The sequence below is a fragment of the Haliaeetus albicilla genome, chromosome 1 (assembly GCF_947461875.1).
Source record: "Haliaeetus albicilla chromosome 1, bHalAlb1.1, whole genome shotgun sequence".
Taxonomy (NCBI): Eukaryota; Metazoa; Chordata; class Aves; order Accipitriformes; family Accipitridae; genus Haliaeetus; species Haliaeetus albicilla.
In genome coordinates, this window is record NC_091483.1 from 73,977,519 (window position 1) to 74,004,906 (window position 27,388).

At 50.0% G+C, this 27,388-nt stretch overlaps 2 protein-coding genes across 2 annotated transcripts; both read right to left on the reverse strand.

Moving 5' to 3' along the window:
* Positions 1 to 13,014: 13,014 nt before the first annotated feature.
* Positions 13,015 to 14,693, reverse strand: LOC138687448 (homeobox protein HMX2-like). Its single transcript, XM_069794612.1, has 2 exons — positions 14,378 to 14,693; positions 13,015 to 13,724 (listed from the first exon to the last, which is right to left on the reverse strand). The coding sequence occupies exons 1-2, from the start codon at positions 14,601 to 14,603 to the stop codon at positions 13,135 to 13,137; spliced, it is 816 nt and encodes a 271-aa protein (XP_069650713.1). The 5' UTR covers positions 14,604 to 14,693; the 3' UTR covers positions 13,015 to 13,134.
* An 8,028-nt stretch (positions 14,694 to 22,721) lies between these two features.
* Positions 22,722 to 26,138, reverse strand: LOC138687449 (homeobox protein HMX1-like). The gene is made up of 2 exons (XM_069794624.1): positions 25,249 to 26,138; positions 22,722 to 23,457 (listed from the first exon to the last, which is right to left on the reverse strand). Exons 1-2 carry the CDS (start codon positions 25,514 to 25,516, stop codon positions 22,868 to 22,870), a joined length of 858 nt encoding a protein of 285 aa, XP_069650725.1. The 5' UTR covers positions 25,517 to 26,138; the 3' UTR covers positions 22,722 to 22,867.
* Positions 26,139 to 27,388: the final 1,250 nt, after the last annotated feature.

The following is a 27,388-nucleotide window of genomic DNA, read 5'->3' on the forward strand; positions in this document are numbered from 1 at the left end:
TTATAAGGATAAATTGTAGAAATGCATGCATATATATATATATATATATTCCTTGGTTGACTTATGAATAAATTGCACAAATGCAAGGTTCAGCTAGGAATCTTATCAGACATATTTTCACAGAACTAGATTTTTGGACATAGGCAAGTCCTGTGCAGAACAGGACCTGCGTTAGTCAGTCTTATGCCCTCACTGACATAAGTCAAAAAGTGACAAAGTACCAGCTCTCCAGCAGTGTTACTTAGAGAAGCCTCAAGGCTGTTTTTCTATTGAGTTCAGACTTCAAAGAGGTGGAACTTGTTGAAGGACAAAGTCAGACCACATCTTTTTTTCACCAGAAAGGCCTCAGACAGACAATGAAATTACCTCTAAGGTCTCTTTTCTACAGCAAGAATTAGCTCTGAGTCTAGGGGCTGTTTATATTGTTTGCCTGTAAGACAAGCAGCTAAGCATGAACAACTGTCTGAATTTTTTCTATTCGTCTTTTCTTCAGCAGAAATCTTAAAAATATACAGACAGACATATCAAATCACAAGAGATGTTAAATCAAGAGTTCATTAGTAAATCAGATGAGATTATAGACACTAAATTATCTGTAACTATCGTCACAGATTTTCTAAGCTATCACTATAGCTTAATCATTTACACAGGATCCAGTTCATACCTCTGTCGTTTGTTCAGGAAGCCTGAAGGAATGAAGTTTGAGTCTTCTGCAATTCCAGAATCTGGTGCGAATCCTTCTGCCATAACTCAGGAACAAATACATTGGCTTAACTAAAGTTATCACAGCTTTATATCCTTGCACCTGATCATAAGTGGTCAACCACTACACTGAGAACAGATCATCTTTAATCCATTCATTTTCAGCCAGCTTGACCTGCTCCACACTTTCTGTACCAAGATCTATTCTGGTGGTGGTTTAATGAACTCATTTTGATCACATTCATTGAAAACCAGAATCTCACCACTGGTAATATCCTATACATAGGTTATAATATAAATTAAACATGTTTTAATCTAGCAAGAGACAAAGGTCACTGATAATTCTGCAGACTGGTAACATTCACTGAATCCTTATTCTCCAAATGGTATAATTATGCTGTTCCCCTACTTTGGGTTCTCTTTCCATTCTTACAAAGCCAATCAAAAATGTGAATTTTTGACTTCTTTTTCAGGGCTCAATTATTTCTTTGGTTCCTGGTGTAATCACTACTTTACTGTTGATAGTAACTTCTCGTGTCATTGGTACGCCTTATTTTGCTTTATAGGCAAGTGGGGCCCCAGTTCTGGAAGATTTTTCTCAGCATGGCTCCAACACGACCTTTCCATCCTTAAAGCTTGCAGAATTGAGCCCTTAATTATGAAAGGAATCTGGTTTCCAACTGCAATGTGTTGTCTTCTCAGGATCTACAAATTGAACTTAGATAGTACTCAATTTGATATTTATAGATTCCAAAACATTTTGAAACAGGCTTCAGTCTCCTCCCCAGGAGTGTGGCAGCTTCAGCTTGGTTCAGTTTCTGTATTCCAAGTTCTCCAGAGTTTACATTACCTCAACTATTCATAAAAAATACAAGTGTGTGTTACTTCTGCAACAGGGTTGCGTAAGTCATGGAGAAAGGGCAGGATTTCTCACTTTTTTCAGGGAATGATGAAGAAAGTACAGTGAAACATGCACACAGTTAGCAGAGTTGCAGTGACACTTTAGACTTTTATTTCATGCTCCAGAGAGCAGTCGTGGAAGTCTATCAAAGTGCACAAAGCTGGGCTATTCAGAACTAATTCTTGCTCGTCATGTCAGACTCCATTTGTTACACTTGCACATGTAATGTTGCACTCCTCCTCAACTTTTTCTTTGTGAACTAATCCATGGAGTACTTCCAAAATATAATTAAAATCAATATTGATTTCACCATATTGTCATCAGAAATACTGCTTGAACTGTCTGCGTGCATTGACTTGTGCAATAGAATGGGGCTGGGGGATCTGGATTTTGTGGATACCCAGGTGTCTTCAGACCCCAAAGCATGACTTTGGGTTGGGTTGGCCTCTAGCATGACAAGAAGCCAGCCTTAAATCCAAGAACTGAACACAGCTTTGAATGGTGAAATTAGTGAAAAACACTCAGAAAGGTCTGAATTTTGCTTCTCTCTAATCCTTATTGACTTTTTTAATCTGTTCATGAAATAATTTTACAGCCCCACAAATATTGTGATTTTAAAAATGGTCCTATTCCAAATAAAGCTGTCAAAAAAATGGAAAAAAAATCACAAGTATTTAAAAATCAGTTTCTCTAGTTTGTCAATATTTCATTTCTACTTCAGACATTTGGAAATTTATTCAGCTGATCTCTAATTCTTTTTCCTCTTTTAGGGGAAAAAAAAAAGCATTATTTCAAATGACAAAGTTATCACTTGTCATTTTGAAAATGTTGCATCTAAAAATTCTGATGATTTTGCAGTGTTTCCAGAATGCCCAAGACCCAAGTATTTCAGCCAAATACTCCCTTTTCCATGATGGGTTTCAGATGAACCAGCATTTATGATTAAAGAAATATTTTGCTGAAAAATTTCTTACCAGATCTACAGCCAGTGTTCCTGTCTGAGGGGAAATAATAAAATGAAAACATGAACTTTGAGATTCTAGTTATGATAGCCATTGAGATTGTCTTTCACCTATGGGCATATCAAATTTCTGTAGGTCTGGGGTCTCATCCTCACCCCGTCACAGATTACCCACATAACCCTGAAGAGCTTGCCTAGTTATCCTTCTCCTTCAATTGTCCCCTTTCCAGTTTTTTCATCCTTGGGTCAATATTACCTACCAAATGCACAGCAAGGCAAGATATATTGTGTAAGGCCAAATCAGCCACTGAAGCACCCTCACATCCAGGCAGGGACAGTTAGATCTGCTGGCCAGAAGCAATAGTGGCAGGAGGACACCAGCACCAGCTTTGAAAACCTACTGGAGTGGTGAACAGGTTATACACTTTACATTTGACAGCCCATTTCTCCCACAGCAGTGATACAAGGAAAATGGCACACGTCTGAGTCCACACCACACTCTTCCTAGAGATTAGCCAGCCCTCGTGGTACGTATGTTCCCCTCACATCTATCTTCCGCCTCCTGCCCTAAGGAATTAGGCTGCTTTTCCAGTCATTCCCATCTGTTCATGCATAACAAAGATGCAGAGGCAAAATGCTCATGCATGTGTTACAGGCAGATGTAATAGAGATTACATATGTAACCACAGAAATCTTCGCTGATAGAAGATGTTTCTGTTTTGCTTATCTGTATTTGGTGATGTCCAGGCTCTCCCTAGCTGGACTCTGTTATCCAGCACATACACAGTGAGAAAGCTGGAGCAGATTTCAAGTTACTTCATGTTTACTCAGCAGAGGATCTCTAACCACACCATCAGCATCATCACTGATGTGTGACACACTTGTATTTGTCAGCCTTAAGATCATAGCCAAGATGGGTCCCATTTTGCTATGCTATATACATAATTAATTATATTTCTTCTTTGCCATTTTCCCTTGGACATAATATTTAGGGCAGGGGGGTCACTGGTAAATGCTCATGAGAGAGGTGCTGCTTACTTGAAAATAAGGGTAGGAGACATAGATCTCCTTCTGTGAGCAAAATATGTGGTGGTATCGATATACTGTAGTTAAATTGCATAGTGGAAGTGGAAGTAAGAAAGATATATTGACAGACAGACAGATAGGTGGATAGGAGGGTAGATAAAAGGATTTATTCTATAAATAAAACTAAACAACATATTAAAACACTGACCCTGAACAAATATAATACAGAAAATTGTCATTGTATTGCAGTGTATTTTGCCACTGAAATATGGAGAAAAGGGGAGATAGCAAACTTTTAAAACTTTGATTGTACATCACCAGTTTAGTACTAGTTCACTGTACTATGAGCATTTCTGGTCTATGCATTTGGGAAGAAAGCAAAGCAGAACACACACAATAAATACTTCAGGAAAGGGTAAAGAAAAGCCACATCAATGGTAGAAGGATTGGACAGGATCCCAGTTCATAAGCCTGAGAATGGAAGAGATTCCACAAGCCCTGATGACACTGTAAACCTCTTCAAAGTGGAGGTTTCAAACAACATGAAAGTGATCAAACCAAGCAATACAGCCTAAAACTACGTGTCGTACAATCCAAGCCATTCACTGCTGGGCAGGAGGGAATCTTATCAGCCAGAGCAGTTAAGCATCAGGAGAGAGGTAATGGAGGTAATTGAGGCACCATCACCAGAACTATTCAATAATAGATTAGATAAGTAGTAGAAATAATGTAGGGAATATCCTGCATGATGCAGGGAGTTGAACTAAATCACCCAGGAGGAGAATAATTGCAATTATAGATCTGCTCCACCGCCACTAGAAAACAGTGGTGCCAGGTGCAAGTATTAACTTTATTAAAAAATTAACTGGAATGTACATACTCTCAAACACAGCCAAAAGCCATATATATATTCTATTTAGGAATGAAACTCAACCCCATTTCACAGAACTATATATTATTGTGTTAATTTTAATTTTTGCAAAGTCGATGCTGTGCAACATTGGAAAAGAACTTGACCTACAACATCTGCTGAAGAGAAGTCCCTGCTCCTTCATTTCATTCAAATTGGGAGAGTGTTAGGTTCGATTTGTGAATCTGGCATGTTATGGTAGTTTTTTGCACATTCATTAAAAAGACCTTGGAATAATCTGAGTATATAAAATAATCTGAGAATATAAACAGCATATTCCTCTGGGCCTTGTAGCAGAAAGCAAAAACAGCAGTGGAAAATTAGCACACATAACCTTTCACAAGTTGCAAGAGCTTCTCATTCTCTTTAGCCATTTCTAAGAGCCTGCTGTATGACACATCTCAGGTCTTGCCTCCAGTAAGTTAAGCCATGGTTTTCTTACCATTCTTATTAAGAGGGACACCCAGGTTCTCCTTCAGAAAAGACCTGATCCAAAGAGACTCTTTCCAAGCCACTTGACTGACTTTGGTATCATACCCCCGTGGGTTTGCTAGATGTGTTCCTCGGCTTCCAAGCAGATCTGTGAGGCTTAGAGTAAGGCTTAGAGTAATCTAATCAAGTCTGACAATAGCACTTTGCCAAAATACAGCTTTGGAGAGAGAAGCCATGTGTTTAAAAATGCATGCCCTTCAGAAGTTCCCAGAGCCTCTCCCTAAATTGCTTTCACTTACAATGTGTCTTGGTGTTTGCTTATAGTAATCCCCGGGCAGACTTACAGTGGAAGGCGCCTTCAGTTCATCAAGTGCAGTCCCCCGCTACTACTGTCACCGTCCTAAGTAGCCCCTTTCATACCATGAAGTCAGTGAATTCAGCAGAAAACATGAGAATCCATCGATCCTGGCATCTGACCCAGGGCAAAAGATTATACAATAAAGGGACAAGTAGACATATTAGGGACATTTCCCCATTGATTTTGATCAGAGTCCAATGACATGGCAAAGAAGACTGATGTCCTAACTGTATCAGCCATCTGCTGTTTCTGATAGCAATGCTTATAGATTCTCTCTCTCTCTCTCGAGACATGCAAATGACTGAGATTGAGTTTCTGTTATTGGGAGACTTCATTAAAGGTGAGATTTGTCTTAATAACTGAGTTGCTAGTCTTAATACTTATTTTCAAACTATTTCACATTTCTAAATCAGAAATCTTCTTTTCAAGAAAATAATTATTCTTTTAGGATAAAATTCATCTAGCAAAATAACACCAAGGAAACATTAAGAATCAGTTGTTGCTTGATATGGTTTTAGTTCTGTGAGCTCCTTAATATGAAGATATAACTTTATTTCCCAGGTACTTTTTCACAGACTTCATGATGCAATCTGTAAGTTCACGATGTTAAGCATACTTCTTTTTTAATTTAGCTTCTATCTTTTCATCTATTTTGCCTGGATCCCAATTTTACAACTTTTACCACATGGGTATTAAAAGCTTGTTGACACAAGGATATGTAAACTAGTGCTGTTCTCCTTATCCATTAAAAAGTCAGGTTTAGGAGTCTGGGGAAGCAGACACATATGTGAAGCAATTATCTAATAATGGAAATTGAATGCAGATATTTGGTTACAAATCCACAAATTACAGGGTCTTTTAAAAACACATGCACATCCTACCACATAACATTTCCTACAGAGTAATTAGAGTTCTTTGCATCTATAATTTCACATTAATGACTCTCTAAGCAAACATTGAAATTACACAGTAATATACCATAACAGCTCCAGACTGGCTCACTTGTGTTGTACAAAAAGGCAGAGCGATAGTTATGTCACTGTACGCATCAGAGAAGTTGTCAAACAATCCTACATATACAAAATGTTAGACTGCTATAAATAAAACTTTTTTAACCATTTAGCATTTTTCAGTGCACCATTATGTGCTAAAACACTTATATCTGAAAATACATGAGCATCAGTTATTTACTCAGCTGGTAGCTAGGAATCAGTGTAAAGATGTTATAAATCTCAGTCTGCATGAAAGAACATAGGGATGTTCAGATCTTTGCTTGCACAAAGGATTCACTCCAACTCAGTAACAGACAGTGAAAGATTCTGTAGACATTGCAATCCTAAGGAAAGAATAAATTACATTTGTCCATAGGTCCAAGATATTTATTTGCAAAATAGATCCAAAATTGTCACTCACTTACAAAAATGAGAAACAGGGAATGTTTATGTTGTCAGGAGTAACTTAAGGAAGTCTATATTTCGTAGTGAGTATAGTCTCTACATGTGTATATTGATATACATCTCCTAGAGGGCTGAAACTTAGAGAACATTATGGTTAACCGGTAGCCAAATCTCCCTTCTGATTTGAGTATCAGTGTTGCTTTATAAAGACATAATAATTGCATATAGGGATTGTTTTTCAGTAAAATATTCCATTCATGATGCTTAGAAAGAACTAGAATTCACACCAAACTTTCCAGTTGTGTTGGCTGTGTGGGTAGCTTTGCTTTTCTCAGTGGTGGTTTCAAATAAAACTTTGAAATGTTCCTAGAGAAAATCTACAGACTGAACAGACATTCATGTAGCTGCCCTATAGCTGACTGTTGAAGGAAATGGGGAGCTGGATCTGGCAGATTTGGGGAGAAGAGCCAGAATGAAAGCTGATCCAGACTCAATCAAGTGCTGATGTTCATCAGTTGCTAGGATGCCACCCCTACTTGAGAAGAGCCATGCTGGTTCAATAATTTAACTCCAAGATAGAAGAAGACCACAAAAAAAGAACTTCCCCAGTTGTTGTCTCATATGGCTGCATCCTCTATAAAGATCATACTTCTGACCTCTATAAATCTCAGTGTGAAAGCAATGAAAAAATCAAAACTGTGGCAAGGTATCTGTTGCTTAATAAGGTGTCATTTCTTCCTGTATAACGATTCACAAGCAGCTGATGAAAAGTCTCTGAGCAAACTAGGGTGGCTTCTGCTCCAACTCGGACATCACTGTCCCAAAGGACACCTATGACTGCAGTAGACTGTGGAGAACCAAAATCCAGACGTGGGTCTATACAATGAGGTCTTTACACAAAGCTCTGCTACCTCCTTTGTCCTCAAACCCACCCATCGATTCTGGTCTGACACAACACCCAATTGTCCTGGTAGACTCATGATTTGTATCTGATATATTGGGTTGCTGACTCCAGATATAGCTCCTGACCCTCTGACCACATACGTGCTTGTGAAAGCAGCCTCCATTGTCCACTAGGTCCTAAAAGGCTCACAGCTGGGCACAAAATCTTACTGGAAAATCTGTACCCGCTGCCATGCTTCAGCCCTCTTTAGAGCCCCCTTTAGGCATGTCTGTGTCTTCCTCTCCTGCTTTGTACCTTCTAGTTTACTGCAGATTTTCTGATCTTGCAGAGTTCCTCTGCTTGTATATTCTCAATTGCTTTTTGTGCAAAATAACTTGATTTTGATGATACAGCTGGGAATGTTGTGCTGTTTCACACTGGACATTCCTTTAGAATGTCTGGTAATGTTTTCCCATCTCTGTTGGATTTTATATGAAGACCAGTACCAATGTAATTGATTTGTTGAGAACAGAGAAGGGGCAGGTATGATTCTCCCCTCTGTGCACTGATTATATTGTAGTCACCATTTCCCATTCCAGAACACACTGCCTTCTCTAGAGTTAAGTTCTTCTCCGAAATAAAAGGCTTCCTTCTTTTAGGCGCAGAGCATTTCCCAGGTACTGCAACACAGAATGGGACATAAGATAGATATTCCTGATCCTATACTGTTTGGTGGCCTTTATTTTTAGTAATAGACGGTTTCCAGGTTTTTCTTTTAAGCAATTTATGTATGATCTTTACTTTAAAGTGACAGATGGACTGCTTGGCAATCACATCTCATGATGTAAGAGTGTGTTCAACATCAGTGTCAAGGCAAAAGTAGATGCATGGAACAGTGAGTTTCACCCTTTTCCAAGCCTCTCCAGTAAATCCATATCCCATTTTTTCAATATGGTTACTATTTCACATCATAAGTATGAGGATATTACTACTTCACATACTTTAAAAAGGAAAAGATCTTAAGGACTCAATCTGACAAATCCAGCTTTAAGTCAAACATATTCTAGAGGTCACATCCTTGCCTTCTAATCATGTGTTTGTAAGGGAAAGCAGAATCAGGCCCAGCCCAGGTGTAACCTGCAAAATGAGCGCAATGCATACATTCACATGAGGAGGTAGAGAAGAGAGACTACTGGCTTTCAAGAAAAAAGTGCAGCTGGACCCCGCTGTACAGAAGATGCACAGAAAGCATTTTTGCTGTGTCTCCCTCCAAGCTGATTTTTTTCTTTTTCGTGGTGATTTTGGATGATCAACGTTGTGCCTTTTCCCTGATACTATGATGAATTTTTATCTTCCTTAAATTTTAAGCTTGCCTAGGTTCAAAGGAGTCTCCCCTGCGAGATAAGGCTGTGACTCTTCTCTCTCTGCCTAATGCCACTAATGTAAATCTGTGGTGGCTTCTTTGCAGAACATGAAAAATTACTACATTTTGGGGTAATGCTGCAAGCCTTCCTCTAGGCAGATGAAGCCCTACTTCTGCTTATGAACATACTAAAGGTGTAGTAAGTTCAAGCCTTTCCTTAAAAAGGAAAGAAAAGACAAGCTACCATTTCAGGTTAACCAAATAAAAAAGAAAAAAGTAGCAAATCCAGGAGCAGGGGAGAAGAAGCAGGAGAGTTTTCTGTACTCTAGATTAACCCCTGGCACGGCCAAAGAGCTGTGCTGAGTAACTTTTCTCCCTATAGTCTGTACCATACCTTCCCTCACCTTGTGGAGGTGAGCACCAGCCTGATAAGGAGCAGAAGGCCAATTAGCAGGGTTGTTGAAGCTAACAAAACAGTAGCAAATGCCTGGTTCAGCCTCCTGAGCAGGAGACTCCAGGGGGAAACCAGTCCTAGGGGAGTTTTGCAAAACCTTCCACCAGAGCAGACAAGTGAGGCGGGTTACTCTCCAGCAGAAATAATTGGGTCTTCTAATTCTTGGCATGCTCTTCAACAAGAAAAGCTGCCACATGCAGCAGTGTGATTGATCATCCTAATCCCAGGGAATTTTATAACATCACAGGTGAAATGCAAATCAAGTTGCCTCGAGCTGCTGCACTTACGATCAGCCATGTGGGGCTTTTAGAGATGAGGTGGAGATGGAGGAAAGAGAGATGGAGCGGCTCTTCTAAGCCCCTGCATTGCACTGTTTCATGAGCAATGCATTTATGTATGTATCCAGTGCATTTATGTATGTATCCAACAGCTTTTCAAATATATTTTCCTGTTGAGAAAGGTTGTGTTTGATTACGATCTTTCTTTTGGAAGGTTCAGGGGCCAGGTCTTAGCTGTATCTTTCTTTTCTATTCAGTTCATACAGTATTCTGGGGCAGCCTGTCATTATGCATGTGCCACGCCTAACACAAGGGATCTCCCAGCACAGGTAGGGCCTCTAGCTATTCTTCTAATGAAAAAAAAAAAAAAAAAAAAAAAACCACACCAAAAAAACCCAAAACAAACACCAAACAACCACTGCAGCACTGTATATGAGCTTTTATTAGCGAATCCCTTCAATATAGAGGCATGTTGTGTCTTCCACCCGCTTCTCATCCAGCTGTACTATCTCTTTTCATCATGTCAACCCTTAATAGCACATTTTTAAATCTCAGCTCCAGCAACTAATCAGTTCTAGCACTGTTTGGGTTTTGGTTTGTGGTTTTTTGGCTTTTGTTTTTGTTTGTTTGGGTTGTGGGTTTTTTTCTCAAACTGTTTTCAAGCTCTTACAGAAGGTTTTTTGTTTAGTTTCGTTCCAGTTTGTTTCATTTTTTTAAAGTCTCCCATCTTTCTAACCTATCTGCTGGTTAGCCACTACTAATCGACTGCTGTACGGTGGCGAGTAGCAATCTGTTGTAGTAAGGAGCGATTTATAACTGCAAATGCAATTGTTTTAAGCTCTAAAAAAAATGTCAGCAATATTCAGTGTGATCAGCATTGACTGCTCAGCTGGGAATCCTGAAATATCGTGAACTTGGTTTTCTTCAGAGAAAGCCACCTTGCCACTGGCTGTGTTACACTGAGTAGCAACAGTTTGGTTAATATTTTTAGACAATGAACTCAAAACCAGCAGTTATATCTTGATGGGGAACGAATATTTCGGGATGGTTATTTACTTTCTCCAGCTACCCGGCTGTATGAGACATTCACCGATGGCAACATTAACTTCTAATGATCGTAGCTTTGGAGTTGGTCGGCAGCAAGTTGTGAAATTCGACTATGCACTGGAACTACGGCATGCAGAAAATCTCTTTCTGTTGTTTTTGTTATAAAATAACTCACTTCTGTTTGGGGGTCCGATTTTCCTTCACTTGCCTCTGTAACTCCACAAACAATTCTGATGGCAAATTGATAAAATGGAGAGAAAAATAAGACTGAAAAGGGTTTGATAAAGGAGGTGAAAAGTAGATTAATTGCCGAATAGCTACTTCCTATATAATTACCTTTCATCACGGAGACATCTAAGGCTGCAATTATGTGGAAGAGCAGTTGCTTTAAATGAATTTTAGTTCCGTGTTAAACAACTAAAGAAAGGGACCTTAGTGTATATCTGCTGCATCTGGTCAAAATTCCATTGGTAGGGATTTCGAAAAAGGCGGATTTGCCTCTATCGGTATTGATTAATCTCGTGGCAGTAATCAAGTAAGAGTGTGTCGACACTGGAAATATTAGAAGTAATAACCAAAGGGAAGTTCCGATATAGATCATCAGTTATGCAGATATAGGCAAACACGAACCACATCACATCGCCCTTGGAAATAAGGACATCACCGCTTCGATGCGTCTCCAAAGGTTTTAACTACGGAGTAACTGGCGGACTCAGAGGACCTTAATTTCTTTAACTACCATGATAAAGTCAGATCACAAAAGAAGGGTGGGTCGTGTGGCCCAAACTGTTCGTTCGTCTCCTGCACCTTCCCGGGAGCTGCAGTTTGGGGAACCTGAGCTGAGAAGGGCAGCCGGCAGGTCCCCTTCGGCGTGTCCACTTCATGAGACTCCCCTTGCAACAGCCTCGATAACATTGGGTTTTTTCCAGCGCAAGGGCACCCTGTGAGACTCCTCCTGCTACTTGACACTCATTCGAGACCGATTAAAAAGCGAGAGGAGAGGTCAAACAACGCTCCCACATCCTCGCAACCGTGAGAAAACTTCGCAGAGCCGCTGGAGCGGCTTTCCAGAGCTCGGCTGGCGCAGGGGCTGCCTTGGCACCGGCTCCCCGGCTGCATTACCCCCGCCGCCAGCCCCTGCAGCAGCCCCTTTCCCGGCCGGGAAATAAATGACAAAAGCGGCTTTGAGCCGCCGGGCTCCCGCTTGCCCCGGGGTCTCCTCGCCGGGCTGGCCCACGCATCTGCGCGGGGGCTCGTCGCACATCTGTATTAACTGCCCACGGAAAGAGAAATGGAACAAGAGTGGGGAAAGGAAAGAAAAAGTACGTTCTTATCTAGCCGAAACACCTATCGCTGTTTTTCCCTCTGGGAAACTCGACAAGTTGCCCGTTTTCGCACACGCGGGTGAATTTCGTAATGCCACGATTGTGCTCTTAACCTTTATTTTTTCAAATTAAAACCTTCGATGCACTCTAGGCAATCTCTTTCCTTTGATACTGCCTAGTAGTAACTATTGAAAAGGCATGCATTTCAGCTTTCTGAAAAGGTTTATTTCCAACCTTTGAATATAAAGCGTGTGAACTTGGAAACCGAAGGGCGACAAAAGCGTTTGGAAATCTATGAAGAAAAAAAAAAATCAAAACTCAACACTTCTTTACTTTAGGGTAGCAGATAAAATTGTCCCACGAGATTTCGGGGGGCGGGGTTAGCACAAGAAGTATGAGAGACAGCTTGTCTTGTTCTGCAAAAAACATCAGACGAGCCACAGTTTGAGAACCAGTTAGCACAAAAAGTGTGAGAGCGCGCTTGGATTTTTTCGGGAGGGGAAAAAAAAGTTCAGAGAAGCCACAGTTTAAGAACCAGGTCTGAGGAAGGGTGTCTACATTTCGATAACGTCAGAGACGGGGAGAAGTTAATCTGCGGGATATTAGAGGGGGAAGGTTTGAGACGGAGGAGCACACGGCGGCCTTGGCGTGTAGCAAGCTGTGTTAAAAGTGACTCGGTTCACGGTACAGCCACGGCCACGGCGCTGGGGCACACGCGGGGACACGGTCCCCGCCGCCTGAGGCAGAGCATCGGCTCCCCTGGAATACGGGCACGGGAAAACTTGGGAGGAAGGGATGGAGGGGAGGAGGCAGAACACATTCCGGTTTCTTTGGTGGCTCCGTGTTCTCTCGTCCCTCCCGCCCAGAGAAAAAGCGCTGCAAGAGCGAGGGCGGGCTGGCAGCACCCCTTTCAAGCTTGAACAACGCGTCGGCGGCCCACGGACACGCGGAGGGGGGGGGAGCCCGGGCGGTCCCTCCGTGGGACCGCGGCGGAGGCGGACACCCCACCGGCACGGCGTGGGGGGGGGGGGGGGGGGGCGTAAATAACATCGGGGCGGCCCCCGGCGAGAGGGAGGTCGGGGGCCGGGGGGGAGCGGCTATACGTCCCCGTCCACCAGGCTGAAGTGCTTGCCCGGCCCGGGGAGGCAGAGGTAGGGGATGGCGCTGCCCGGGTAGAGCAGGGGCAGGGGCAGCGGCAGCAAGCAGCGGCCGAGCAGGGGGCTGTCCTTGTAAAGGGCCGGCAAGGAGAGAGCCGCGGCGGCGGGGGGCGGCGGCGGCTCCCCGGGGGGCTCCGCCGGCCCCGGGCCCTCGGGCTCGGCCGACATCTGTCTCTTGAGCTTGTTGCGGCGGTTCTGGAACCAGATCTTCACCTGCGTCTCGGTGAGGTGCAGCGCGGCGGCCAAGCCGGCCCGCTCGGCGCTGCTCAGGTAGCGCTTCACGTCGAAGGTGGACTCCAGCTGGAAGACCTGGCTCTTGGAGAAGATGGTCCGCGTCTTCTTCCTGCCGCCCGCCGCCGGCGACCTGCCGCTCTCCCCGCCGCAGCCCCCGGCCTCCCGCGGCGGCGGCTGCCGGGAGCCGCGCAGCCCCTCGGCGGGGAGCGGGGAGCCCGCACCGCTGCGGCCGCCCGCGGCCTCCGCCCGGAGCCCGCGGCTCGTCCTCTCCGCCCGCAGCCGCCGGGGCTCGCTGCCTGCAACGGCAAAGCAACAGTATCAGCCCCCCCCCGCCGCCGCCGCCGCCGCCGCCGCCCGCGCCCCCGCCCCGCACGCACGCACGGCCCGGCTGAGCGCTAGGGAGCGGGGCCGAGGCCGGGGAGGGGGGGGGGATAGGATGGGGAGGGGGTTGCCGAGAGCTGGCCATGGCCCCCCCCAGCCTCCAGAGAGGAGAGGAAGGGTGGGGAGCTTCCAGGCAGGATCTAAGGAGATGTCTCTGCCGTCTGTATGGCCGAGCAGTCGGGGGCTGCTGGACACGGGACGACCAACCGAGGAGGCCGGGAGGGGGGTAAAACACCCAGGAAAAGCCCCCGGAGGCAGGTGGGTGCGTGTGCGTGTGCCGGTGACATCTCCTCCCGTCCGTCCGCGGAGCCTCTCCTCCTCCTCCTCCTCCTCCTCCTCCTCCGGCTGCCGTGGGCGCCGCGGCTGCGTGGGCGCGCGTGTGTGTGTGTGCATGTCTGCGTGTGCCTGTGCGTGGGCGCGGTCCACGGCCCGGCGGCGCTGGGAAGGCCCCGGGGCAGACCCCCGCCGGGGGCCGGGCTGCGGGGTCGGGCCGGGGCCACCGCCTGCGTGGGGGCCGGGCTGCGACCCGACGTGCGACACAGCCTGGGGCCGGCTGCCGGCTCCGTACCCGAGTTGCTGGAGCCGTTACTGGGGTCTTGCTCCGCAGGCCCCTCTTCCTCTTCCTCCTCCTCCTCCTCCTCCTCCTCCTCTTCCTCCGGCAGCGCGCAGCGGGCTCTGCCCTGCTCCCGGGCCGGGCGGCGGGGGCCGGCCTGCAGGATGCTGTCGATGCTGAAGGCCGGCGGAGCTGCCGGGGCCGGCGGTGGGGCTCGGCGGTCGCCCCCGAGCTGCACCATGGCGTGCCGAGCCGAGCCGAGCCGTGCTGCGCCGCAGGACTGGCTGCGGCGGGGAGGGCGGCAGCGGCAGCCGGGGCGGAGGGAAGGATGGGCGGGGGGGGGGGGGAGGAGGGGTCGGGGCGGCGGAGGGAGGGGATGGAGCTAGAGGGAGCCAAAGGGCTGAGAACGGGGGGAGCGGTGCAGGGGAGGGAGGGGAAGGCGGCAGGGAAGAGAGGGAGCGAAGAAGGAAAAGGAGCAGGAGCTGGAGGGAAGCGGGGAGGAAGGGATTGGGGGGGGGGGCACGCCAAGGTGCCCCTTGCGCCCCGAAAGGGTGCCCTGGGCAGCCGGGGTAGGGCAGGGCTGGCTGTTGTCCTGCCCAGGCCCTTCGTTGGGGGGGGGGGGGGGAGCAGAGCCAGGCCCAAAAGAGCCCACGAGAAAGGCGGAGAGGAGGTGGGGTGGCGGGACGGAGGTGTCTGGAGTGAAGGAGGAGGATGGAGGGAAAGGGTTGGAAATGAGAGCAGGGCAACGGGGTGGAGTGCGACAAAGAAAGGAAGGCAGTGATGGCAGTGAGAGAGGGCAGGAGGGAGGGGGAAAGCTGGGAGCCGACGAACCCCTTTCCCTGTGTTTGTACAGCGCCTGGCGCGACCCCAGAGAGTCTGCTCAGGGCATTTGCTGCAGGTTATCGATGCCGTTGTAAGGGGGTGCGGGTCCCTGGAGAAGAGTAATTCGTACAGCCCGAGTCCCTTGCCTGTGGTCCTTCCACCTGCAGACCCTCAAGCCAAGTACGCAGAGTTCCTCTGGGGAGAAAGGGATCCCCTTTCCACCCGAGGAGCCCCGTGGTGTCAGGCCACCACGAAATCCACCCACCCGCGCGGCTCTGCAGAGCTCTTCCATAGTTTTCAAGAGCTAAAAGTTGTATGAGAGCCTGCACTTGGTACCGGAATGGTGAAAAAGTGCTGGCCGGTGTGCATACGGCCAAGGTGTGCCTTCTGGAGGATGGAGAAGCGCTCGCCTGTGCTGTGGGAGATGCTGTAGGACTTGTGGAAGGATCGGTGTGTTTCTGTACTATCTGGAGAAGTTTTGCTCCCCACCGCCTGCCAGCACTGCGACTTTTTAAAAGCGGTTTGCACTACTCCAGTTACGGGAGAGTCGCCATCAGTTGTGCATCGCAGAGAACCCTCTCCCTCCCTGCGCCCCTCTGTAAAGCCAGGGAAATGTTTCCAACCGGCTTTTAAGAGGCCTTTTACTCCGAATCTCGAGGTTTCCACCACGAAAACTGCTGAAGGCAAGCGAGAAGCCCTTGAAAAAAGAGTTGACAATAGAAGTGCTGACAGGCTCTTAGATATTGTGATGCCAGAGATTCCGTGAGCTAAAATCAGGGCATCTTAAGACTTTGGACTGCGTTGATGTTTAACGCACTGGTTCTTGGGAGAGCGAGTTCCAGCTCTTTTTCATTAAAATTTGTTCCACTTTATAAACGCACGCAAATTTTAATGCAGGCGTCTGCTGGAGAGCTATATGTTTTCCACCAGGCGAAAAAAAAAGAAAAAAAAAAGAATATATACCTATATATGTGTCTTCCATCAACACGATTATTGGCCAAATGCCCGATTCGTTGCATTTGCCTTGCAATCTCCTGTATAAGCTGGTGGTTCTGGTGGAGCGAAATGTCCCACTAAGAGAGAGCAATAGGGCGAAAGAAGGGACAGGGAACAGTGGTACATCATGCGAAGAAGCGGCTGAAAAGATAAATTAAGAAATTGCCTGTGAGCTAGTAAAACTTGGAGCATGTGGGACTTGGATGCCAGGTCGGGTCAGTCTTTGCCCCTGCGCTCCTGTCTCGGCCTCCCTTCCCGCTGTCTCTGAGCAAGGCACGTCCCAGGTGCTGACATCTGTTCTTGCTGCAAACCATTTCCCTTTTAGTCCCGCAAAAATCCATCTTAAAAAGCAAATGCATTGAGTCAATGTGTGTTTTCCTAGAAGACATTTTCTTGGAAGAAAAGGGAAAACTTGAAGAAGGCAGAAAGTAAGAAGGAAATTGAAGAAGGAGACATAAGTTTTACTTCCTTTTTTTTTTTTTTCACCGAGGCTCCCTCCGCCCCCCCGAGCAGCCCAAGCCCAGCCCTGGGACACCCGGCCCGGTAACATCCCGCCGGGAAAGGTCTGTCCTCCTTTCCCAGCCCCATTTGGCCGCTTTACAAAAACGATTTTTTTTTTTTTTCCCCCTGACAAACTCTGTGCCGTGAGGGAGCACACTACAGTGCCGGATCTCCCCAGCCTCTGAGGTAGGTTGGAAGAAATTCACCGGCAACAAGAGGATGGGGGGGGCCTCCGGAGTGCCCCCTGCAGCGAGTCCTACAAGCCAGATCTGTACCGGGCTCCTCATGCCCTCTGCTAAGGGTCCCCTTTATCTTCAGGAGGGGAGTAAAGACTTGGCTTTGCATGCCGACAGCTAGACCCGTACCCCGCAAACCCCAGACAACCGCCTGCAAAGCCCACCCCCACGGAGGGAGCCCCCCGGACCCCCTCAAGGTCCCCAGCACCTCCCCCCCCTTCGAGCCCCGACCCTCCCGCATTTGGCCCCGAGCTGCTGGGGGCGAGGGGAGGCAGCGGTGTCCGACGGGGCGGCGGGGCGAGAGACCTTGCCAAAAAGTCAGAGGCTTTTCCGAGCGACTGGTTCCCGGGGCGTGGGGAGGGCAGCCCCGGGGGGGAGGGCGGCCAGAGGAGGGGGCGGCTTTGGCCGAAATCTCCCCTTTCTGCGGGGATAGGCTGCCCGGGGCTGAGCCAGCAAAGGGGGTCTTCGCTGCCCAAGGTGGTGGGGGGGGAGGGGTCCAGTTCGGCTCTTCCCCCGCAGCCCCGCTCCGCAGCATCGCAATTCACTGTCCAGGCTCCGAAAGGCCGTCGGACAAGGTGCACGATCGCTCCGTTTAAAAGCAACAATTTTCCTTACAATAGGTAGAGATTTTCCGATACCGGTACTTTTTAATCCCGCGCTTCATTTGTGTTTTCTCTGGGAGAAATCCTGTCGTCTGGGACATGGAGGCCGGTACAGCACAGCGGCAGCGCAGGAAGAGCGAACCTTTTTCTTTGAATAATATATTCCTGTATTAGAAGCTAACGTCGTGCTGAGTGGAAACCTTTTACCTGGGAAAGCTTTTTACCAGAAATCGCCCGGCACACATATCCTTATTTCCATTTTAGCTCAGAGCACAAAAAGTCTCCCACGCTAAATCTAAACTGATGGAAATTAAACCTGATTAGATTCAACAGAAACACCAAAGGGTCCGGTTTTGCTTGGCTTACGGAATCGGGCTTGGTTTATCCCCCGAGGTACTCGAGGGTAAAACGGGCCCTCTCTGCATTTCAGGTCCCCTTGCAAACCAGAGCCCGGTAATTTCGGTCACACTGGCACCGTGCAGCGGTCTCTAAGGCGTCCCCGCTGCCCACCCGGGACACAGTCCGGGTGAGTGGGTCCAAAAGGGAAGCCTTGTCTGAAAAATTCGCTAAAATAAGCAGGCGGCTTTGGCTACCTTAACGCTGCGGGTCCCTAAAATCAACTCGATTTTGCGGTTCGGCCGTAGCTGGGTGTAAATTGCTGTTGTGGGCTCCCCCCTCCCCGCCCCCGGGCCCAGGCAGCGGCTGGGGGCAGCGGGGACGTGGGTCCCCTGCGCCGGGCACCGCGGGCGGGGAGGGAGGGAGGGGAGAGAAAACGGTTTCACGAGGTGGAAAGCAGCTCTCCCTGGAGTCCCACAGGACGGCAGCTACAAGTGTCACACATAAACAGGCTTTTCGGGGGAGCTAAGCCGACTCCTTCAACCCAGAGGTGCGGGGCAGAGGCGAAGCGGGCCATGATGTGACCCCGGGACAGAGCATCCCTTTTCGAAGCCTTTTGTTTCCCTCCGAGGTCAGTTCAAAATCCTCAACTAAATCGCCTTCCTGCAACCTCAGCGCTTGATACGAGAGGCGTGTGGTAAAATCCTAGAGGGGATTTCCGAATAAAGCTAGTCATTCTCGGCTGTTCAGTAGACTGGAATTGCTAAAGATAAAAGGGGAGAGAAGAGAAGAGAAGAGAAGAGAAGAGAAGAGAAGAGAAGAGAAGAGAAGAGAAGAGAAGAGAAGAGAAGAGAAGAGAAGAGAAGAGAAGAGAAGAGGAAAAGAAAAGAAAAGAAAAGAAAAAAGAAAAGAAAAGAAAAGAAAAGAAAAGAAAAGAAAAGAAAAGAAAAGAAAAGAAAAGAAAAGAAAAGAAAAGAAAAGAAAAGAAAAGAAAAGAAAAGAAAAGAAAAGAAAAGAAAAGAAAAGAAAAGAAAAGAAAGTTTTAAATTTTAGGTGCACTTCTAGATTTTCATGAATATCTTTTTTAATAGACATTCATGTATCTCACTACTTAGAAAATAAAACGCATGATCCATAAGAAGAGTTGAGAAACTCAAGATAGTTAAATGAAGCATTAAGAAATCCACCATAAACTTAGATTCATCGGGAATGGGAAAGGGAAACGTAAGAAAATTTCCTGGACCTAATTTGAGGCTGAGAGCACTAAATACTGCGAGTCCGCCCAAGTCTGGAGCGAGTCTCCTTCGGATCGATGGTGGGAGCGGGGCGCGCACCCCGCCCGCCTCACGCGTTGGCAGGGGCAGAGACAGGCTAGTCCAAGATAATGCAGTATAAAAGAAAAAAAAAAATCGATCCAAATATATTGTTCGCCAGTGGAGCCAGCGCGCACCTATGAGATTTATCAAGTATTGATTTGCATGAATATTTTAGACCCATGCCTACGAGAAAAGTTATAGGCCATCTGAAGCCGGTGAGCAATGTACCATTTGCAAAGTAGCCATTTAACAAGGTGCTCCTCAGCATATCGATCATTTTCATTTAAAGTGTGATTAATAATAACATCCTACGGCAGCTACACCAGGAATATATTTCAGAAGGTCAGTTCAGAGCCTATTTTGATTTTCCTTTGCTTTGCTTAAAATAAAAAATAAATCTTTTCACTAATTATTTTTATTAGCGTCCAATAAACACAAGTTATCTTTGTGAGTAGTCTGGCACGGTTTTCCTTTGCCTCGCCTCTGGAGTGCCATCTAGCTAAGCTGTTGTAGCAACATTCATTAAATAAATGTCAACAGACAAGGATTTATGCTGCATAATAATATTACAGCTGTAGTATAACTGGATTTATTTTAAAGCTATTCTGAGGTTGCTTTGATCTATAAAGCAGCAACGTATGTCTCTATATGTCGCCAACAGCCTTTGCGAAACTACTTTGAGCTTTACAGTCCGCCAACAGTTTTCTTACAGCAGAAGCAGCACAAAGCGTGACTCTTACCTCTCTGATTTGTTTAATAAAAAATATACATAGGGAAGAAAACTGCGAGGAATCTGCTGTCCTGATTTGAGGGGTGGGCTTCGGTCTTTTGTTTGGTTGGTTGGGTTTGGGGTTTTTTTTTCCTGATTCCAAATTGTCAGTGCACATACATCAGGGACTACGTCTTCTGCTAGCTCTTTCTTTGCAACCTGCAGAAATTTCTTGCCATCAGGTACAATGAAAAACGTCATTTAAAAAGCTAGGAGGTAAAGAAACCTGAGGTGTTCCTACTTTCAGCACATACTTTTAATAAGCCACTATAAAGCAGTTCCTGCATGTACAGAACAAGGCATAAGTAAGCACTTTTTCTTGATGAATTCACGTCTTGCACCTTTTAATATTTTACTATGATCATAATTTACAAATACAGTGTATGAAAAAAAATCTGTTTATTGATATAATCAGCACGTCTTTAAAAAACAAACAAACTAATGTCAAAACACATTTTAAAAATCCGATTGATCATTTAGCCCTGCCAGTTCCTTAACTTCAAGAAAAGAATATTTAGTAGAATCAGAAGTATAATAATCTCATGTTACTCCAAAGAAAAGGCATGTGGAGAGTGGCAGGCGTGTTAAGTTTCGCGTTGGATTACAATCTACTCTGATATGACTGTAGTGAGTCAGGATTTTGCTCCAGTGGGTAGCACTGGGAGAGCTGGGGAGCTGGGTATGACGGGGGAAACGGTCTGGCCGCTTTCTTCCAGGGCTAGCCAGGCTCCGAACGGCATCAAATCAAGTGGTTGCGCCCCGAGGAAGAAACATCGCCCCGAGTCACCTCCTCTGCGCAGGAAAAGGCTGAAGTCCGCCCCAGCCGCCCCCCCCCGCGGCCGGCGGGTCCCGTCCGGGGCACCGGCCCCCCCAAGCCCGCCGCCTCCCCGTCCTTCTTCCACTGCTCGGGGACCAGGCTTTAGAAGTTTTCGCCTCAAATTCGGGGGTTTGACAGATATGCAAAGAAAACAGCTGGCGAAGATCTCCCGGAGCGAGACGAGGGATTTCAGAGCAGTTAGGGGGGAAAAAAAAAAAAACTAAAAAACCCCCAACAGCTTCCAGAAACGGGGCTCAAATCGAAACGAGCACCCCGGCAAGTTAGCACTTTTCTCAGGAACCCGGATTATATATATTTATTTCATTCTCGAGTGGGTTTGAGACTTTCAGCGTCCTGACTTCAACTGTGCAGGCTGATGCCCAGAGCCGTGTTTCAGGCCAAAGCGGAAAAAGAAAAAGAAAAAAAAAAAAAGAAAGAAAGAAAAAAAAAACGGTGGAGAGGTTATAATCCGCCCCTGACCCTTCTTCTCAGGTTTCGCATCAAAGCTGAAGCTCCGCCGCATCTCGCCGATCGATTCATAACAAGAAACCGTGAGATTGCTCCAAATATAATATAAAACGTAGGAAATAGTAAGAATTAGATCGCTCTTCCTTCACTGGAGACAGGTCCGCATGCACATACGCCAATAGATCCAGGACCCGGCTTTCCCTGCGGGGACACCGAGTGCTCCGAGCTGGTCTGTTCAATTACGTCTGATTATGCCCTAAAATGTACGATCAAAGCTTGACCTTCCACCAAGGCTGAGTTTTATAAGGTCATTTCCCCCTTAATATTCGGAAAAAGCAATTCAAACCTTTAGAAACAATGATGGACCCGATATTCATTTTAGCAGCGGGTAGAGAGGGGGAAAGAAAACAGTTATTAAAGGAAAAAAAAAATAGCTTGGCATGCATAATACTTCATATAATATCACATTACAGGTTAGCTTGCATAACTAGCCATACAGCTCCCCAGTCTGTCCCCATCTGATTATTTTTCTTTCCTTCCTTTTTAATTGCCAGTGCAAACTCCTAATCGATTACACAAACCTATCCCGTAAGAGACAGACAAGCCGAGGTGCGTTTTCCTCAGCCTCCTCAGGAGACTGAAATAAGTGGCAAACCCACTGGTAACATACAGTATGTTGAATTATATATATATATATATATATGTATGTATTTAACCGCGTATTTTAGCCGATAGTTTGTCAGGGAAATAAAACGCAAACCAAGAAACCGAATCCTCACAGCTCGGACTTCAGCGGGGCGAATTCATTCCAACGATTTGCCTTCTTCGAGTTGTTTCAAATCAAAAAGCCTGCATCGAGAAGGACCAGGGGGCATCAGCACATGCTTGGGGATCGATCCTATGAAAACGAGAGTAATCACGGAGTGGGGGGGGGGCGGAAATCTGTACGAATTAAGTGGCTAAAACAAAGGGCCCTGGAGAAGCTGCTGGAGGCGAGGATCCGCAGGCTCCCCCGGCTCTGCACGGAAAGCAGCCGGGGCAGCGGGGAAAATGAACGGTTTCCCCGGCAGGAGCGCTGGCCTGGGGCAGCGGAGAAACACGGGGAAGGGCCCCCCTGGCCGCGGCGGGGGGGGGCCCCGGGGCTTCGCCGTCCGTGGGGCGGGGGCGGCGGGGCCGGGAAGGGCCCCCCCGGGCCCGGCGGTTCCGTACATTCGTCTCACGCTCGGCAGCTCCGCGGGGGGCGGTGGGGGGAAAGGGGCTGGGGGGGGGGGCTGCTGCCGCCCCCCCGGCAAACGCCGGTCTGCGTCACGCCGGGGCCGAGGCGGCGGCCAGGGCTTTGCCGCTGCCACGGGGCTGCGTTTTCTTTGGCTGCGCGGCGGGGGGAGCCCCGCCGACCCGCTCCTGGCTCATGGCTGGGGGTCCTCGTAGTCCTTTCGGTTCCCTCCGGCTGCTGCGCGTCGCTCCGAGTTTACCCCAAAAGCAAGTTTATTGCACGTTTTAAAAAAAAAAAAAAAAAAAAAGTCACAAAGCGGAAAATCGAGAAACGTGTAAGTTGGCAATAAAAAGTCCGGGGAGGAAGGGGGGTGGAGCTGGAAGCCGGGGGAGGGGGCGAGGGGGCCGCGGTCCCGGCGCAGGTGGGCGCTCAGACGAGTCCTGTCATCTGCGACCGTAGGAAAGGGAGGGAGGCGGCGGGGAAGGTGCCCAGGGGGTAGCTGACGCCGCCGGAGAAGCCCACCAAGGGGGGCGACATGTGGGGCAGGCTGAAGCCCAAGGCGCTCGCCGGCGAGTTCTCGTGGTACAAAATGGGGACCCGCACTATCCTTTGGGCGGCGTGGGAGAGGTTGGCCGCCTCCAGGTCGGCGGCCAGCTGCCGCTTCCACTTGTTGCGGCGGTTCTGGAACCAGATCTTCACCTGCGTCTCGGTGAGGTGCAGCGAGGCGGCCAGGCCGGCCCGCTCCGAGCTGCTCAGGTAGCGCTTCACGTCGAAGGTGGACTCCAGCTGGAAGACCTGGCTGCGGCTGAACACCGTGCGCGTCTTCTTCTTGCGGCCGGCGGCGCGTTGCTCCGGTTCTCCCGGCTCCTCGCCGCGCTCCTCCTCCTCCTCACGGCCGCCCGGCCCCGGCCGCCCGCCCGCCGGGCCCCGCACCGCCGCCCGCCCGCCGCCGCCGCCGCCGCCGCCGCCCGCCCGCTCCGCCGGCTCCTCGGGCAGCTCGGGCGAGTCCCGGTCGCTGGCTGCGGAGAGAGGCAGAGGGCTGGGAAGCGGGGCCGCCGCTCCGGGGAGCCGGGCCCGGGGGAGAGGAGGGCCGTCGCCCCGCCGCCCCCCCCCACCCCGCTGACCCAGCGGCAGCGCCTGCCCCTCGCCCGCCGAGGGAGGAAGGCAGGCGGCTGCGGGGAGAGCAAGGCCGGGCTGCCGAGGGGGCGAGGAGCCCGGGCGAAGGCCCCTGCCGCCGCTCCGTCTCTTGCGATAAACCCCCAAATCCTGGCGGGTACGTACACGCAGGCGCAAGCATGCTAACCCAGAAATTGTATTCCGTGTGTACGTACATATACTCGTCCGCGGACACGCTCCTCCGTGGGCGTATGTGTATGGGCGGCTGGGGGTACGCACGTACCTAAAGGCACACAGACGCCTGGGTATAACGTGCGTATACCTTTAGCTGCGTTTTGTACGCATCAATGCAAGCGTGCACGTATACGTATGCACACGCGTATATATGCACAGAAGTATGCACCCACTTCTGGTATATGTCTGCACACGTAGGAATACACGTGAACTTATTTATACACACACACACGTATGTATTTACACACGTATGTATACACAAACGTATTTACACACATATACACTTACAAATGCATATGCAAGTGTATTGCTGTGTGTAAGATAAGAGGGGTAAGAATCCTGGTGCGTGTGTATAGATAAAGGGAGGTAGGAAAGAAATATTTTCACTTCACGTTATTCTGAACTTGGTAAACCAAATGGATCGGGTCGGCTACTCCACTATCGGGACACTGTCTCCCCGCAAGTCTCCGTGGAGTCTCCGATCTTGTGGTTTCCATTTGCAGTTTTAAAGGGGAGAAAAAATACATCCTACTCTTAACAGGGGAAGAAAATAACAGGGGAAAAAAGCGAGAAAAACAAGGCAGCTGTTGTTTCTGGAGTCGTTTTCTGTTTCTAGATGTACTTTTGAGAGAAATTTAAAATACTAATAAACCTATCACTGTAAAAAGAAACTCTTTGGATTGCAAATCACGCCTCTTTTCCTTATCGAGCAACCGTGAGAACTCCACAGGCTCGTACAGGATCACAGAGATGCACCGAAGGGCAATAGTTTTTCTATCAGGGTAAAAATAACCCCAGATGGCAGCCCGTAAACTTTTTTCAGCTGTTCATTTCTGCCCCTGAACCCGGGCTTTTCCTCCGGCGCCCTTTCCAGCCGAGTCCCCGTAAGGCCAGGCCGCCGCCTGCCCCTGCCGCGCCGCGGGAGCGGCGGGGCCGGCTCCGCGGGAAGGGGCGGCCGGGCCGCGGGGGCCCGAGCCCAGCGGCTCCCCCGGCTGCCAAACTCTCCGCTGCGCTGCTGGGGACGCTGCTCCCAGCTTGCCGCCTCGCCGGGGCGTCAAAAAAAGCCAGGCCTTCCTCTTAAAAAAAAAAAAAAAAAAAAAAAAAAAGAGAGAGAAGGAAGAAAAAGGGCGAGGGGCAGAAAAAGGGAAGGGAAAAAACAAAAAAAAAAATCCCCGAGCAGGCGAACAAGCCCTGTTTACATTCTGCGCGGCGGGGCGGAGGCTCCAGGTGCCTGCCACGCCGGGAGCGATTCCAGAGATTTGCCCCGGGCGGCCGAAAACGGGGAGGCAGAGCGAGGGCTGCGGGGACGCTCCGCGCATCCCCCTCCGCTCCTGCCCCCGGGGGCCACGGCGGGACCCGGGGCGGGGGGAGACCAGAGACACCCCCCTCCCCACCGCCTCCCCCCCCCCCCCCCAGCCCCAGCCGGGCCCGGCGATGAAGGGTAGGGAAAGGCGACTTACTGTCGGGGCTGGCGCAGCCCAGGAAAGCGGCGTGCGCTCGGCGGTACCAGCCGACGGCGGCGTCGCGGAGGGGGCAGCCGGGGGCTCCGAGGCGCAGCGGGGAGCGCGGCCCGCAGCGCGGCCCCCCGCGGCCGCCACCGCCGCCGCCCGCCGCCGCCCGCCGCGCCCCGCCGCCCGCCGTGCCCTCGGTGCCCAGCAGGTCCTCGATGAAGAAGGACGAGACGCGGGCGGAGGTGGAGCCGGCGTTTTCCGTGGCTTCGTCCGGCATCGTCGGAGAGAACTGCCGGGGGGAGGGGGGGGGAGGCGGTCCCTGCTCCGCCGGCGGCTGGCTCCTCGGCTCCCCGCTGCCCCGCGGCCGCCTCCTGCCTCTGCCTAGCCCCGTGGATGCTCTCCTGGTATAAAAGGGTTTTTTTCCGGAGTAATCATTTCAGATCGCGGTTTGCCATCATTTCCTGCGAGCTAGGAGGGGAGGGGGGAGGGGGAGGAGGGGAAGGGAACGGGGAAGGAGGAAAAAAAAAAAGCAACCCGGCAACCCATCGGAGGCGCCAGATTCTGCGCGAAAACGATAATAACGAAATAAAAATGTCATGCGAGTTAAACGCCGGACGCGAGAGGGGGAATCCTGCGATTGGAGGAGCGCCGCGGCAAATGGGAGTTCCGCGGGGGGAAGCGCCGGGCGCGGAGCGCGGCGGGGCCGGGCGCTGCCGGTGCCTGGGCGGGCGTGTGCGTGTGTGCGTGTGCGTGTCCGTGTCCGTGTGTGCGTGTCCGTGTGCGTGTGCAGTGCGGGGTGTGCGTGTGCGCGCGCCGCCCTGGGGCTGCCACTCACGAGCTCCTTATTTAGGTCAATTAGGGAGCAAATCCCCGCGCGGGGGGAGCGGCGGGGCCGGCCCCGGCACACGGGCCGCAGCCGGGGGGGGGGGGAAGCGGGGGGGGGGGGGATTTACCGCTCTAAGTCCCTGCCCTCCCATTGGTCGCAGCGGGCTCAGCGGGCAGCCCAGCCAACCAATCCACGCCCGGGATATCGCGGTTATATTAATATCATTAATAATAATCACACCCACCCCCCCCCGCCGCCAGGCCCCCGCCGAGCGCTTTCATGTCGGCGGCGATGGACGGAGGAGATGCGCCCTCCGCCGCCCGCAGACCCTGCTCCGGCCCCGCGGGCCCGGCGGCCACCGCGGTGAGGTTGCCCCCCACCTCCCGGAGCCCCCGGGTTGGGACACCTGAACGGGACGGGGACGGGGACGGGACACGGGACGGGCAGGCGGAGGGACGTCTGCCCCCCGTGAGCAGGCAGTGTCCGCGGCCGCGAGTGTCCCGCCGATGGAGGAGAGGGTGACCGGCACGGGAGGGCGGGGGACCCTCGTCTATAGGGTCTCTCGAGGCCCGGGGTGATGACATTTAACCTTTTCCTTTACATATATATATGCATATACATATAGGTGCATGTTTACATATATATACCTATTCTGTCTAGTTTATTTAGCCAGCCAGCCGGCCCCCGCTCGTGGAAGACGGGGCCGTCCACGACAGCCCGGGCGGGGAGGCGGCGGCGATGCGCTGCCCGTTCCAGCGCCCAGCCTGTGGCTCCTGGCGTTCCCCCTCCGCAGCCCGACTTTTTTCTTATTATTCCTATTGTCAGTCCACTTCATGGAAGGAAAGCCGTAAAGCCACCCTCCGCCTGCCCCCTTTTCCCGAGCCTCCTGGATCCGCCCGCCTCGGGACGGGGACCCCCGGCAAGCCCACAAATCTCCCCCTCGCTGCGGGGTGCCGGGGCAGGAGAGTTAAATCCTCTGCCTGTATCCTCGGGAGCAGGCGGGCCAGGTTTGGAGAGGGACGAGTCGATCCGGAGCGCACGTCGGAGACCCGTGGAGGTTTGGGTGAGTACACGGATGCCCGGGCGATGTTCACCTGCGGGTCAGCTCTCTGCTCCTGCTCTGCCTCCTCTGCCGGGACAGCCCGACTTGTTCCCCTTTACGGTATTCCAGGACAAGCACCCCTTTCCCAAGCCCCGCCTCCCCCTCCCGCTTCGGAACGGGGACACCGGTTGCTGCCCGGCGGGAGTGTCCGGCGGGGCCGGGGCGCAGGCGGGTGCGGAGCCGGCGTCACCGGCACGGAACGGTCCCGCTCCTTTTCCCGG